Genomic DNA, 15,981 nt, shown 5'->3' with positions numbered 1-15,981 from the left:
AGCTCATGCGTATGAGCTAAAAACTCCACTGCCCATTACTGTGAGCCTGGAACTTCAGGAAATTCAGTTTTGTTTCTGTTTCTGTCCCATGAATTTTGAGGGCAAGGTTCACGGAGGGATGGAGGGGGCGGGCCCCGTGTTGGCCTAAAGTCTGGGTTAATTGTTGTTCTCGCTCTAGCCCCAGCCCGCTTTGCTCTCCACGTTGGCTTTCTACACCTTTCCTTTCATGCTTTGCTCTAGCAGTTATGTCTTAGCCCATGTCTAGAGGGACGTGGGACGCTGCGTGTGTGCGCGTGCGTGCGTGCGTGTGTGTGTGGGGGGGGGATACTCTCTCCAGAAACATAAGGAAGCTGTAGCAGTGCCTTGCTTATATGAGGGTGCTACACTCAGCTCTGCACGAAAGGCCTTTTATCCATTCTTTTTGTTTTAAGTTCTTGCTGATACGTTTATTACTATAATCACCACTTTTAATTTTGAAACTCTAAACAGTAAATTAACCCACAAGATCATATGGGTTCTATGAAAAATACATTGCAATTTATTGTAAATATTGCATTACTATAAATACTAACACTATTGTATCCATTCTTTTTTATCTTTTTGTGTAATGAAGGGGAAAAAATAGAGAAGACAAGTTTTACGGACGGTTTAACGTCTCATGAGTCAATTCTCCGTGAAACTCTCTATGTTCAGTTACGATATTTTTCCTCCCCAAGTAGTTTTCCTGAGCCCTCTACAGTTCCATTTCAGCTGAAAACTTTAGTTCACATTTCCTTTGCCCCAAATAAGTTCTACTTTCCTACAATCTAATGGAGGACAGTTGGTTGGCACCAGTGTTCAGCCAGTCAGTCGGTCATTCAGTGAACATTTAGTGAGCCTATGGTGTGCCGGGTACTCTCCTATGCACTGGGGATACAGCTGTGAAGAAAAGAGACAACATCCCACCTTCATGGAGCTTGCAGCCCAGTGGGTCTAGACAGACTGTAAGTAGCATTACAGTAATAAATGGTATGGAGAAAACCCAAGGTAAAGGGTCAGGGATTGGCCAGGTTGGAGAGGGTTTGCAACTTAAACTAGGGTGTTCAGGAATTTCTCAGGGAGAAGATGAAATTTAAGCAAAGACTGGAAAAAAATAGGAGAGATCTGGTCCACAGGTATCTGGAGAATAAGTGTTCTGGGCAGAGGAAACAGCAAGTGCAAAGGTCCTGAGGCAGGCATATAGGAGCAGTAACAAGATGGCCAGTGTGGCTGGAACAAAGTAGGGAATTCAAACTGTCTGCCTTCTAGTCTAGAAAGCAGGCTTAGCAAAATGCCAGCCTGACCTCTACAACATGCGCTTCATGCCATGTGAGGAGGCAGTGCAGGACCACAGTTTGGGAAGACCCAGAATAGGGAAGCCCCATGCACAGGTAGACTCAGGGGTCACTCACTTACCTGTTGCCACCTGCAAGAGAACCAAAGCGCTTTTCAGCCAAAGGCATCGCCATCCCTGCTGGTGATTCTCCTGGGGTAAAGCATCACATCTGCAGAATCCCTAAGTCCGTAGAAATGTGTGGCCTAGGAAGTGGTGGCATCCTAGTGGATTTTCCCCACTGGCTTGGTGTGATTTAGAAGGAGCATGAGCGAGGGGAACAGAAGCCCTCACAGGGCACATGGGTGAGGGCGGGTGGACAATTGCACAGGTAGGTTGATGAACATTAATCTCAGCCTTACATTCCTCTGGCCGCTGATGGGAAGGGGTGGGCAGGGAAACAAAGAGTATCATTATTTTCTAACCAATAAGAGATGCAGGAAAATGAGACCCTGGATTAAGATTCAACAGAGTGGTTTTCTTCCCAGCTGCAGCCCCTGACAACCTGCTAGCAGGTTTTAAGCTGAGTTTAATGGCCCACTCCCCCTGGATGCAGCCTTTGGGCCATCATGGGGAAGGGGCAAAAACAGAATGGGATGTCTCAGCCAGTGGGTACCAGGAAAGGCTCAGTGGAGGCTTGAGGGGAGAGAGGGAAGGATCTGGGAAAACTGATGTCCAAGGTCACTTTGTAACTGTTCAAAGGGCCACGGGATGAAAGAGCAGGAGGCAGAGGGAGAGTGAATTCTCAGAATACCTTGTACAAAGCTGCCAGCCACCAGCACACCCAAGGGTAGGGCAGGCCAGGGAGAATCCCGGGTTCAAGACGGAGCTCTGAAGACCAGTCTAATGGCTCCCAAAGGCCAGGTATTTGCCTAAAAAAGAAGAAAGAGAACTCTGAAAGTCCTAATGTCACATGAAGTTGTTCAAGAAAGCCCCTGCTTAGAGTCGTCTGACAGGAACCAGTTGAGTAGAATCGCTGCAGATGTAATTGCCGTGAATGCTTTTAGAGCCCCTCACAGTAATCCATCTTAGTCCTTTAATTCCAGGCTTGCAGATAGGGAGGCTGAAGAGACTTGCTCTTGTCCTCAGGAAAGTTGGGTGGAAAAGCAGATTTACGATGGAGAGTTATTAACATCCAGACTGGCAGTCCCATTTCCCTGGTGCCATGCTGTTTCTCTCGGGGAGAGAAGGATTATAGTATCTGCATTAGCACCCCCATCCTTGCGGGGGCTCAGAGGTCTCAGCCGCTGCATTTCTGGGATGGACTAATAGTGTCCAAGTAACCCTTTTCTGCTGTTCCCCAAAGTCTTTCCTTAGACGGCAGGGCGGAGGTTGCTTCCTGCGTGAGAATGCTGGGTTCCCCTTGCAGACCCACCTGATTATTGCAACAGCGACTCAGGGAGTCATCTCAGGGATGGTGGGAGAGAGACGGTCACAACCCACCTGTCTGCGGGCAGAGTTTTGGCATTTTCAGCCACTCTGTACAGCACACTGAAGAATTTTAAAACTTTTTTTAAAGGCCACAAAATAGTTATCACCAAAACAAGGCCATCACTCAGGTCCATGGGCATTTAGTCTAAACACAGTTCTGGTATATTTGGTGTTTTAATTTCCAAGCCCGGCAGATGAGAAGCATGTTGGAAGTATGTGCACCACAGGGACGAATCGCTGGCGCTCACACCCATGCTCCCAGGGTGGTGCCTGGACCAGCAGCCTCAGCGTCACCGGGACCTTATTCTGAACTCACTGGCCCCACCCCAGCCCTGCCAGGACGTCCGGGTGGTTCGGATGCCCTTGCAGACGTGTGCGACCCAGCTCTCTGCCAGGGGTCACCCCACGACTCTGGCTCTCTTCTGTTCTAAGGACGAGCTGGGAACAGAAGTGGGACTGTAAAGGCAGAGTATGCAAATCATGCAAGTGCCCGGGGTCCCTGTGATGGACACGCACGGGACACTGTGCGCCTCTCCTCTCTGCTACGTGGGAGTCGTGGAAATGGGGATTTCTAGGTGCACAGAGCATGAGGTGGTGGGGGAAGGTTGAGGGAGTGGGTGTGTTTTCAGACCTGCCCTCTTTCTCTAGTTGGCTGTGTGAGATTGGGAAAATGACATAACTTCTCTGAACTTCACTCCCACATATGGGTTAAAAAACGAGGCTAATTTCTCCAGCCCTTCTTCAGTTCAGAAGGACTCCAACCTTGCACTGTTCTCTAAGCTTAACGATATGGGAGGAGATGGAGGGGGGGGAAAGTTAGGCTACCTGTGTACATATAACATTGGATGATATATAAACATGTATTATAATATGTATTCTAATATAGTTACATATATCACATTATATATTGTGTATATAAGGTGTATACAATCTATATATAATCTATGTATACAATTATATGTATAAATCTATGTAGATCTCATCTATACACAATATATAATATGAGACCATATTTCCCAACATTTAATTAGCCAGCAGATGGGTAGGTTTGCAGTTAGGAAGGTTTTTTTAAAAATAAATTTATTTATTTTAAATTTATTTTTGGCTATGTTGGGTCTTCGTTGCTGCGTGCAGGCTTTCTCTAGTTGCGGCGAGTGGGGGCTACTCTTCGTTGCGGTGCACGGGCTTCTCATTGCGGTGGCTTCTCTTGTTGCGGCTCATGGGCTCTAGGTGCGCGGGCTTAAGTAGTTGTGGCACGTGGGCTCAGTAGTTGTGGCTCGCGGGCTGTAGAGCGCAGGCTCAGTAGTTGTGGTGCACAGGCTTAATTGCTCCGCGGCATGTGGTATCTTCCCAGACCAAGGCTCGAACCCGTGTCCCCTGCATTGGCAGGCAGATTCTTAACCACTGTGCCACCAGGGAAGTCCTAGGAAGGTTTATTTCACTGCCTGCAAGGTACTTTGAGGAAGGATCACATCCATGTTCAGTACCAGTGCTTTAAAGTCCTAATGACTTTGATGACCCCGGAACACTCTAACCCTGGGTAGAGTGTTAAACCAGGAAAAATGAGCTGTTCTCTACACGTGTTGGTTTCTTTTCCCTAGTCATAAAGAATAGCAAATTAAAGAAAGAAATATCAATGTTCTTATATCCGGATATATGTCGTTAGTATCAGATTCATTGGCAAACATCTTTTGAAAAACATATATCCTTTTAGAAGAATCACAGTGAGATAGATAGATGGATGGAAGGAAGGAGATAGAGATCTATATACACACACATATAGACAGATATCTTTTTGGTCTCATCATTTTGCATCAATTTTTTTCAACTGCTCATCATGACAATGCTTTGAGTATATGCCTTTTCTAATTCTTCTGCTGAGAATCTATCAAGAAAACTAGTAAACTCATATCAGAAACATGGACTAGCATTTTGATTGTCAGGAAATGATTCTCTCTACCCAGAACTTGCCAAGAAAAGGTAACAACTTAGCCTCATCTGTTTTCTTTCATAGAAAGTCATATACAGATAGTCCCTGACTTAGGATGGTTCTACTTACAATTTTTCGACTTTATGATGGTGTGAAAGCGACACATATTCGGTAGAAACCACGCTTCGAATTGTGAACTTTGATCTTTTCCCAGGCCGTTGATGTATGGTGTGATGCTTGTGTGATCAGCCATGCTATCTCAAGGATCAACAACTGATACACTTAACCATTCTGTGCTCAGACGACAATTCTGTTTTTCACTTTCAGTACAGTATTCAATAAATTACTTGAGATGGTCAACACTTGGTTACAAAATGGGCTTTGTGTTAGATGATTTTGCCCAACTGTAGGCTAACATAAGTGTGCTGAGAACGTTTAAGGTAGGCTAGGCTAAGCTAATTTGTTCGGTGGGTTAAGTATTTTAAATGCATTTTCAGCCTATGATATTTTCAATTGAGGATGGATTTATTGGGACATTACCCAATTGTAATTCAAGGATGATCTGTGTTGTATTTCAGTTACTTACAGCCACAGATCAACAATGGTTTTTTGAAAAAGGCACTTCATTTGTCAGTGAAATGTGCATACCTACTCAGCCTAGTTTTTATAGCAGAAAACTGAAAGCTGGTCTTATTATCCATCACAAATATCCTAACATTTAGGGATACCCCTTGGGCACCCATTCCAGAAGACGGCAGGACATATGTCTTTGGAATGAAGAAGTAAAATTTAGCAGATGGGATTAGTTTGTTTTTATTCTTTTGGCTTTGTATAGTTTGCATATATATAAAATTCTACTCAAGTACTTTTTTGAAAATGTGAAAATAGTAATAGAGAAACATAGTTTAGGATCTTTTTCAACTCTGCTAAAGATTCAGTAAGATGTCCCAGTATGAAATCTTGAGGTAGCCACTATTTTCAGGACCACCACGTAGACATACACAGCTGACTTCCAATGTGTTCAAAAAGCCAGGCTGCCAACATGCACGTGTTTGAGGCTTCATTGTGTAATTCTACCACCGGGGTTGAATTCCCTATTGCCCTCTGAAGCCCAGTAGTCAGTAAGAAAGAAGAAAAGTGAACTTGTTAGTGGACATTTTCCATACTCCTGTATTTAAAATTCAGGGGGCAAATTGACATTTTAATTGCACACAGATACAGGAAACTGGAGACATAAAGCATTCATTTCCCCCAGCTTGAAAGTTTATATCAGAAGCTTCTATGTTTCACACAAAATATTGCTCTTTGGCACACGAAATCTGATGGTTTCAGAAAAGAAGAATCAGGTCTTCCTTTGATCTAGCTTCTAAATACGTCAGAACCACAACTTTAATATGACAATGCTTTTTATTTCCCCCATGCCTTGGTGTTACAGCTCTCTAGCACTAGTGGTGAGGAGGGGGCTCAGGGTTCCTTGGGAGGGTAGTAACGCTCTCACTCACCCTGTGGATCACGCATGGGGAGGGTGTGAGATGAACTCTCATCCCCTCCTCCAGCATTAAGCTCAGCCCTGCAACTCACAGGGCTTAAGAAATAGCTTAGAGTGAAGAATTGTTTTCTCTGAGAGCTATGCCCAAACATTCCTACTAAAGCAGACAGTCATCAGTTAATCTCTGTAAATGACTACGATTTTGGCAGGTGTCAGCTGGTGCAGAAATTGCTCACATGTTGAAAACTTTCTTTTATTTTTTTTTTAAAGCATAGGGTAATGAGAGGGGTCTCATAAAAAAAGCAATCTCACGTTGTTCCTGGCCGCAGTAGTGGCTTACCTGAAATGACTTATTCCCGTTTGGTTTCTTGGTGGCACGTGATGGCACCCAAGATTGGTGACTGAGGCAGACACAATTGAAAGCCTCTCTTCAAAGGCTGGCCAGAGACTCCAAAACGCCTAATGCCATGTGTTCAGAATGATCTGGTACACATCATTCACCTGGATCACCCACTGTCCTTGACATGATGTTCCTCAAAAATGCCAGTGGGTGCCCAAGGAACGTGAAGTTTTGAAATGGGTACAAAACTTGCTAGAAGCCTCTGCACCATAACTTTGCCAACCGGCATTCTTTCTGAGGAGGTAGAACTTTCAAATCATTTGTCCTGCCTTCTTCCCTGCTTGACCCCTAACACCAGGTCATGGTAGGCATTTAAAGGGCTGAATTATTATGCCTGGGATGGCTTTTGAGTTGGCATTGTTTGCTCTTCTACAAGAAAACTTCAGATTTTTCAGTCTGACCATCAGGAAGCCAAGAATGTATCACAAAGATAAGAGGAAGGAGGAGTCAAGGGAAGCTCCATCCAGAGACCACAGATGAGTCCATGGTGGACTGAAATAGAATGTTCTAGAAAAAGATGTTTTTGTACTTCTGAGGGAAAGGGATGACAGGGGTTGTTCCGGGACCTGGCCCCGTGGCTTTTCGCCCACAAGGCCGGTGCTTAAAATACTCAGCGGGTAAGAGGCCTCTCACATGTGTGCTGGACCCGCGTGACTCAGGCTGCCTGTGTTCAGACCGAGTACTGTGGGCTGTGGGGCTGAATCAGACTCCAGATTTGCCTTGGTGACACATGAAAAGAGGGAGCGTTGCATTTGAACTACACAAATATTATGCTTAAGTATTTTTCCTCATCTCGGAGCCAAACAGGTCTTGTTCATGATAAAATCACTGCAATATAGTGCGTCCTTTTTCTGGTCTGGAATTTGAGACAGTGTCAGCTGTGCCATGGGGCCTGGCAGCAGGGAGAAACGGCAAACCACAGAGATGTGGAACCATAATACAAGTTATAAAATTTAATTTTATAATCGTAGCCAGCGGGAGCTGGGCTAAAATATACGTCTCCCACGCTGGGCTGGGGGGCGTGGAATCAAGGGATCCTCTTCCTCACTGAGGACTGGATCGGGTGTGCGAAAGGGCACTTGAGGGTGGCAGCAAGGAGGCTGCTTCTCCAGTCTTGGTTTGAGGCCACTTGACAATCCGGCGAGGGTTTTGTGAAATTGGTCAATGACTCTTTCTTCGAACCAGCCTGGTTCAAAGTGAGGAGAAACAGGAGGGCAGCCTCTCTGAAAGAGGAATGAATCCACCGAGCCCCCCCCTGTGGCTACATCAGTACCTGGGAGCCTCAGCTCTGCTTGACAAGCCTGAGTCTCTGATGTAAAGACATTTTGATGAAGGATTAAGGCCCAACCCCCCTGGCCCTTCTTGAGTGAATGGCCTCTGCCCGCTGCATCCTGGTGACAGTGATTTGGACCAGGAGCAAGGCGAGGACACTTGCTGTCTCTACAGATGCTGAGGGGCTCAACTCCCCACCCTGGATCCCTGAGCCCCCTGGGGAAGCTCGGCCAACCTGCTGGCGGCTCCCTCTGGGCTCTAGTGGGCCCAGCCTGCTGGGAGTCTTGGACTGGACAAGGCCGAAGCTGGGGAAGTCGGCTTCAGGGAAGAAAGGATGCTCGTGCAAAGCTTGCTAGCAGAGGAGAGGGGCCACCCATGCCCTGCACTTAACAGGAAATCTGACCTCCCAGGGCTGTGGGCTTGCAGCCACACCTCGCTTCCTGTTAGAAGGGGCGCGCCTCTAAGCTCCAGGGCCCACATTGCTGCCTCTGAAACCTGCCTGGGGTTGGGTGTGCAGCTGGGGCAGCTGTTCCTATGACACTGGCAGGGCTCCTTTCCTGGCCAAGTGCCAACAGCGAATGCCCTTTCTCTCCGTGCCGCCATCGCCACTGCCACCAAGCCCCGCGTGCCCGCCGCATCCCGCCCAGTGGAGATGGGCACAGAGGGTTGGGGTGGGTGCCGGGGCCCAGTCTGGGGGGAGCGCCCAGCGGCCAGTGCGACAGAAGGGGCCCCAGTCTGCCGTGGGGACAGCGGCCCCGAATGCCCCCCGACCCCGGGAGCAGCTAAATGCGCAGATCTCCAGCAGATCCACGCTGAGGGTGAGGGAAGAGGGAGGGGAAAGACGAGAAAAGCCCGAGTTTTAGCAAATCCACGGTACCTTTTCTGATCTCTTGCCTCCCTCTCCCCTCCCCACCCCCCTCCCCGCAATAGGACATCGTCAGAAACTAGATGATCAGACCAAGCCCGGGAGCTTGTCCTTTTCCGAGCGGCTCAGTGAACTGGAGCAGCTGCGGCGCACGGCCATGAGGGTCAGCCCACACCATCCGGCCCCTACACCCAACCCTCGGGCCTCCACTGCCTTTAACCCTCAGCCTCAGAGTCAGATGCAGGGTAAGTACCCGGACGGACGGAGCCCGCTTCCCGCCTCACCCCTGGGCGGAACCCACCCAGGCCAGTTGTGGCTCCTCGTCCACACTCAGAAACGGCTGGTCCCCGGACCAGCAGCCTGGCAGCTTGTTAACAGCAGAGTCTCTGGCCCGCCCCAGGCCCACTGAGTCTGATCTGCGTGGTGACAAGATCCCCAGATTGAAAGGCACTGCTACAGAGGATATGGACAGATATGTATCACTGTGTAGATCAGATCGTGAATTTTTTAAGCGTTAGCTTTGGCTAGGTTATTTTCTTACCTCCTTGGCTTGAAGACACACACATGCACATACATCAGGCCAGGTGAAGGTCAGGATGTTTCAAGTTCTTACTGATTACTTGAGGGGTTTGTATTTACTATACGTTCTTTTGCAAATGTAAAGAAATAGGAGGAGTGTCTGGACGCCATCCCATCAAGGGTATTCATTGCAATTCATAAATCTGCAATCAATAAAGAAGGCGGGTTATTCCCCCTCCCACCGTGGGGTTAGCTGGCAATTGCAAAAACACTGTAAAATACAATAATTGCATAAAACCCACTGGGCCAAATTAGATAATACACAGAGTTCATTTACACTGTAGAAAGCACTGACGTCAATGATTATTTGCTCTGTGATACCATGTCAAATTTCCGAAAGGCAGTCGTTTTCTCGGTGCTGTGCAGGACACAGCTGTGTATGGTAGGGTCACAGTAAGATTCCTTGCTCAGAGGGTCAGGCTTGTTTAACTCAAAGGAAGAGATAAGCAACACATCTGAGGGAAAGGGCAGGTGGCCAGCAAGGGGAGTGCTCCTTGCCCTTCTGCGACAGCAGAAATTAGCTTTCCCGGGTGTTTTCTCTGTTTGAGTCGTATTGTGAGATGTGCAAGCATCTTAAGTCCTTTAGGGTTTCTGGGCCCGTAGGTTTCTTTTGGGGTTAGCACATGTGGGGCTCTTAAAGACACGCCCACCCTCTTCCTCAGAGCCCGATGGCCATGCCATTCACTCTCACAGTCATGATTCTGGGGGAAGTTATTTTTATTTGCGGGGGAAATTCCCAGAGAACTCCTCCCATAAGATGCTATGCAGACAGCTGTTAAATGGCCTCTCTGTAGAGTAGCCCTTTTGTGGACAACAGAAACCTCAGCTTGATTTTGGGGGGCTGCCTCTCATCTACAGTTTCATCTTAGGTGTATTTAAGAAGAGGTCCCATGAAACCATTGGTTTCCTGGTGCTTAATCATTGCATACCTATTCAAAATATGCATATAAAAAAATCTTCAAAACATGCATATAGATTTTTTTTAATTCCAAAATGCAAGTGTGTATAAGAAATTAGATGAAATGGCACATTAAGTGAGAGAGATGGGCTTGAGGGGAAAATGCCACTTTTCTTCTAAATAGAATAAAATTCTCCAGGGGATGGCTGGATCTTGTGTTTAGGGCCATTTACATTCATTTATGTCATCTTCAGGATTCCATTTGTAACATCTAAGAGGAGACTTTTGTTCTCTTACTCTCTCATGACATAACTGACCATTTCTACTACTAGGTTGTTAAAGGGATCTGCCTTTTTCTACTGCTATTGGAACTAAAAATAGTAAGCATTTTGAAAGGCAATGGAAAATTTAACCACATGGGGGCAAGTGGAAATCGTCACCATGAATTCGGCTTGGTTTCAGTTTTGGTGAAGCGTGAATCAGATCTGATTTCCCTCCTGGTCAGATACACTCTCTTTACCAAAAAGAAAACGGCAGGGTGGGGTGTTGAATTCTTGTCCTCAGCAGCCAGCATGTCTCAGGCGGAGGCATTGCCATGGACGGGCATTCCTCAGCTCTTTGGAATACTGTACGCTTAGCAGAGTATCAGGTTTAACCCCGTTTCTTGTTCCTTTTCAAAACTTTTTACTTCTGCAACATCTAAGTAATAATAACTTGCTTTTGGAGTGCTTTGGAGGCTTAGTTGCTACTCGAGAGAATGTGTTAACTACATGATGTTCTTTCCTTCCAAAATATGATTTGCCGTTCAGGGTGTCGCTTGTAAAACTGTAGGAACAACTTTAAAAAAATAAGTATCTGGGAGATTTTCATGCAAATCTACTTTTCCTTATTCTTTCTTTCTTTTTTCCATAAGAAAATGCTTTTGTACCTTCGTCCTGTTTTGATAGACCCTTGGGAGTTTCCCTGAAGTTAGAAAGTTAACAAGGGTAACAGTAAAGTCTCTTTCAGCCAGAACCTTCATTTTGTTCTTGATGGACAGGAAAATGGTTATTTTCCCAGCTTAGCGCTAGAGCTTCTATATTATATTTAAGGAGATGCTTTATATAAAAATTCAGCATGTGTTTATGGCTCGCTTTGAAATGGCAGCAGTCGTTGGAAGAAAAACATCCCAAAAGTAGTCAGAGCAGTTTTACAGCAGTGCCGTACCAATGTGTGGATGTTTTCAGCCCGGCAGAATTGTCGACAGTTACGGGCTCGGAGAGATCCTGAGTTGATAGGCTGATACACCCTGTCTTGCTAGGACTTCATCAGAGGGTCATGCCTGGCCCTTTAACTCCTTCAGTACAAAATCACAGATACAGAATAATGCCTCTATTTATCTAGAATGAGATGTGCTTGAGAATCACTCAAAATAGACATCTCAAATGATCTGAAGCAGGGTGCAGATGGAAAAGGGGGCCAGGTTGCCATGCCACCAAACCACTGTTTATTTGTTGAGGTTTCAGCTATAAAAGGGCTGAGGTTAATTTCAACTTCCTACTTTACCAGGTCTTTAAAACTGAACAGAAAGCCATTTTGTCGTGGCTACACATTTAAGTAAGTCAGGACATCATCATGAACTTCTACAGCCGAGTTTTAGAATTCTTTTACAGTCAAGGGAAAGAAAACTGACACATGTCCTTTTCAAAGATGGACCGGGGCAAAATCTAGACCAACAGGGCACTGCTGCTGATTCAGCCATACCTACCCTTAGAGATGGCTTCAGGCAACCCGAGCAAGTCATTTTAAGAATTTGACTCCTGATTTACCAAAAATGATGAACCACATTTAAGCTACATAACTCCCTCCTTTCTGGGAAAATGGAGACGGGGTGAAATCTACTGGTGCAGAAAACTGTCAAAACCAGAGAAACTAAGAGGCCAAGCTTTGTTCTTGTGTGTGTTGCCGTCAACATCAAGACACGAGGTTTAACTCCTTAATTGGAACAGTTATGACATATTTTGAAACCAGTCAGACGTTGTGTGTACATTGTGTTATACCGACAATCCTGTGGTGTGGTTCATAGACAGAGAAACTGAACCTCAGAGGTTAACAACTGCCCAGATCTCCAAGGTTGGGAGTGAAAGACTTGGACTCAAACGCAGACCTTTCTGGCTCCAAAGCCAGTCCTGGTGGCTGGCAGTTTCTCCCCGGCTCTCACTCTTGGATCAAGGATCAATTAGACACAGGGCTGACCAGTGTCAAGTAAAATCCCAATCACCAAGGGGGAGACAGGAGCAGTGCTGGACTGGTTACTCACTCGGCAGGCCTGTAAAGACTGTGTTCTATTATCATTAGGTGTTGATAATAGTACCTTTAGGGCTGGACTCTGTGGTGGGCATCTGAATAAATTCCCTCCCTTGGAGATGTGTACATTTGTTTTTAAAGATGGGGAGAAAAGAAAACTGAACTCAGAATAATGACTCTCTAAGCATGAGTGAAGGAAGGATGCGTGGGCCGCGAGAGAGCTTCCCAGCCACTCTGTTTACTTTATTGGGGTAACTGCCTGGCCTTCTTGCGTGAAAGGGTCTCGCTTGTGGGGTCCGTTGGAACCGAGGCCTTCTTAACCTCCAAACTCCGGCAACATCTGATCAGCCTGCAGGAGTGTGGGTGCCTTGCTCTAAGACTTCTGTATGTCCGGAGGGGCCTTGACCTCTTAAATCACCTCCTGAATTTTAGTATTCCAAATGATTTTGTTTTGCTAGTGAGTTACCCTACAAGTTAAAGTTACTTTGGATACACCATTTTCTGGTGCCTGTTGTCTGTGTAGCTTTTTGAGATACTGAAGCTCAGCTGTACCAGGTTACTTATGTCAGTCTTTATCAGCTGGATTGACGAAAGAAAACAAAAAACAAAAAAAGAACCTTTTCACTTTTCTGTAGGAGGAGAGATAAATGCCCTTTCCAGCCTCAGGGGTAAAATATCAAAATGCACAACGTCTCTTCCCTTCCCTTTTCTCTTTCTCTGTCTCTCTCTCTCTCCTTCCTCTCTCTTCTAGCAATTCTGGAAGTTCAAAAACAAAGTGGGTGGGAGGGCAGGGGCGGGAGCTGTTGGAATACCTTGGAGGTAGAGGCTACCGTCAGTCAAACACCGGACATTCTTCTGCGTAAATCTACAAATGGTCATGGTTACACAAAGCAAAATATTCAGGGTGCTAGAAACCAGCTTACAAGACATGCTGTGAACATGAAAAGGGAGTGATCTAAAAATAACTCTTATCTAGGTATAGAGTTTGAGAGCCTTTCAAGGTCTACAGCATCAGAATCCTACACGGAAAACAAGCCTGCATCGGGTGTTCCCATGAATAAATGAAAATAAATAAATGTAAGAAGGAAGGGGGGCGGGGAAGAGAGGAAAACCAGTGGGATAAACTCAAAATGAAGAGCTTTCGCGTGGGGTGTAAGCGGGTTGGTGGGCGCTGCAGCCGCATCCCCCGTCCTCCTCACCAGCAGGCAGAGAGGTTACAAGTTATTAGAACTAGAGGAACTGAGAACTCAGTTACTGTCTTCCGTCTTCTGGGCTGATGCCACATAGACAAAGTTTAAGGAAAGTTTGAAAAGCCCCTGCTAATCAGTTGCATCGTAGACATTTTAAAAGTGGGGATGAAGGATGGGGAGAAAGCTAAGTCTTCATTTTTTTCCTTTAAAAACGGCCCTCGGGCCTTGGCTTCCTAGTCCGCCTGTGGCCTTTGTTGAGTCTGATGTGGCTGCAGCGTGTCAGCTGCCCTTGCTTTCCATCCGCTGCCTGGAGTGACTTACGGAGAGGTGGTCAGAGTGGCGACCAGCCTTACGTTTCCTCCGCGCTCTATTTATGGACAGCACGGTCACCAACACAGAACTCCCTTGAACAGCGCTGCTCCGATGCCTGTGATGTATTTACAAGCACCTCTCAGCTAAGTACTTAATAAACCAGCCCTTCAAAGGAGCCGCCAACCTGGTGAGCTGTCAGCACCCTAGTAATCAGAAGCCACCTTTTAGTGGGACTGCGTTTTCAGACCAAGTGTTTTCATGGATGTCGTTCAAGGTGATCAGACCATGCTTTCCGGAGCATGTTGTTAATGCCTGTGGACACCTTTCCTAATTAGAGGAATGACGGGTTCATTTTAGGGCTTGATCCTGATGATAAAAGATTCCTTCTGTGGATTGGATACCTTCTGAAACGTTCCCTTCTTCTTGTGATCTATGGGCCAGCACACACTCAGTTATTATTATCAACACCTAATGATAATAGAAACACACACACACACTCACACACACACTCACAAATGCACAAAGGTTTTGTTCAAAAGAATAAGTTTTTAACAAAGCTGTAGTTGGAGCACTTATTTGTTATCAGTGGTACAACGGCAGGAAGGTTAAGCTGAAAATCTCTCGTCCAAGAAAGATAGCAGAGTCTGGTAGCTAAGAATGAGGGCTCAACAGGCGGACCACCTTGGCCCCAAACTGGCCTCCACCACGTATTACTGTAGGACTTTTGGCAAGTTACTTAACCTCTTAAAGCCTCAGTTTGCCTATCTGCAGAATGGGAGTAATAATTATACTTGGAGATCCTAGAACCACTGTGAAAGGTGAAGCAGTGGGCATGAGAGCCAGCCCATGGGTAACACTTAGTAACTGTGGGTTGTTACCATCAGCAGCACCACACCATGTCTATTAGTTTCCTGTGATTGCTGTAACAAATTGCCACAAACTTGGTGGCTTAAAACAATAGACATTTATTCTCTTCCAGTTCTCTTCCAGTTCTGGAGGCCGGGATCCAAAATCAAGGTGCCATACTCCCTTTGAAGTTCCCAGGGGAGGATCCTTTCTTGTCTCTTGCAACCTCTGGTGGCTCCTAGTGTCCCTTGGCTTGTGGCTGCATCACTCCAATCTTCGCCTCCATCTTCACATGGCCTCTTTCTCTGTGTCACCTCCCCCTCTGTCTCTAAAGACACTTGTGATTGGAATTAGGCGCCCTCTAGATAACCCAGATGATCTCATCTTGAGATCCTTCACTTAATTACATCCGCCAAGACCCTTTTTCCAAATCAGGTCACGTTCACAGTTCCGTGGGTCAGAACATGGACATAGCTTGGCAGGGCCACCATTCTACCCATGACACCAAGGTGGAAAGGATACAGGGCGTCAGGTGAGTCCAGAGATCACTTTCCCTTGTCCACTCCCCCAGAACAGATATGATGGGCAGGAAACTGTGAATCCAGTGTCTTATGCCACGCATAATCAAGCACATCTTCCAGCTACTCTCACTTCAGGCCATCATTTACTGGAACTCAGTATCATGGTACTTTTATTTTCCAGCCACGAGAATGTATGGTTTTTTTTTCTACATGAGATCAGATATTTCTTAACATTTTCTAGACCCCTATGCTGATGGAATCAGAGGGCCCAGCAGTGATAGAGAAAAGGGATTCTCCCCTGTGTCATGGGAGCCATGAAAAGCAGGAGGCCTGGGTGCCTCTGGCCCTGGCCCCCAAAAGCTCATGGCATTGCAACTGGGAGTAAGAACGGGGACAGAAGATGACACGGGGACCACAGCCAGCCAGTTGGGAGGGACTCAAGAATGTGGTCGCCTGGAGCTCAGCATATCACTGTTGTTTTGAACAAGCTGCCTTGTTAAAAATGGCTTTATTGCGAGGCGCTGTTGACCAGAAACCCATTGCGAAAGGCTGGTGATTCACTTTGCGTATCTCATAATCCCACATTTAAAAATCACCCGAAGATAGCCTTT

At 46.3% G+C, this 15,981-nt stretch overlaps 1 protein-coding gene across 4 annotated transcripts in view; it reads left to right on the top strand.

Annotated features, from left to right (window-relative positions):
• The window catches only part of RUNX1 (RUNX family transcription factor 1), a 245,361-nt gene that overhangs the window by 197,004 nt on the left and 32,376 nt on the right, over positions 1–15,981 (top strand). For 2 of the 4 annotated variants that reach the window (XM_082624586.1, XM_082624587.1), the window contains one exon: positions 8,804–8,983. The exons of the other annotated variants lie outside the window; for them this stretch is intronic. In XM_082624586.1, coding sequence (XP_082480712.1) covers positions 8,804–8,983 — 180 coding nt within the window. The remainder of the gene's footprint in view (positions 1–8,803; positions 8,984–15,981) is intronic. 4 annotated transcript variants of the gene reach the window in all.

This window comes from Mesoplodon mirus, assembly GCF_964341445.2.
Source record: "Mesoplodon mirus genome assembly, chromosome: 6".
In the NCBI taxonomy this organism is placed as follows: Eukaryota; Metazoa; Chordata; class Mammalia; order Artiodactyla; family Ziphiidae; genus Mesoplodon; species Mesoplodon mirus.
Note: the sequence above shows the minus strand (reverse complement) of the source record. Positions and strands in the feature narration are given on the sequence as shown.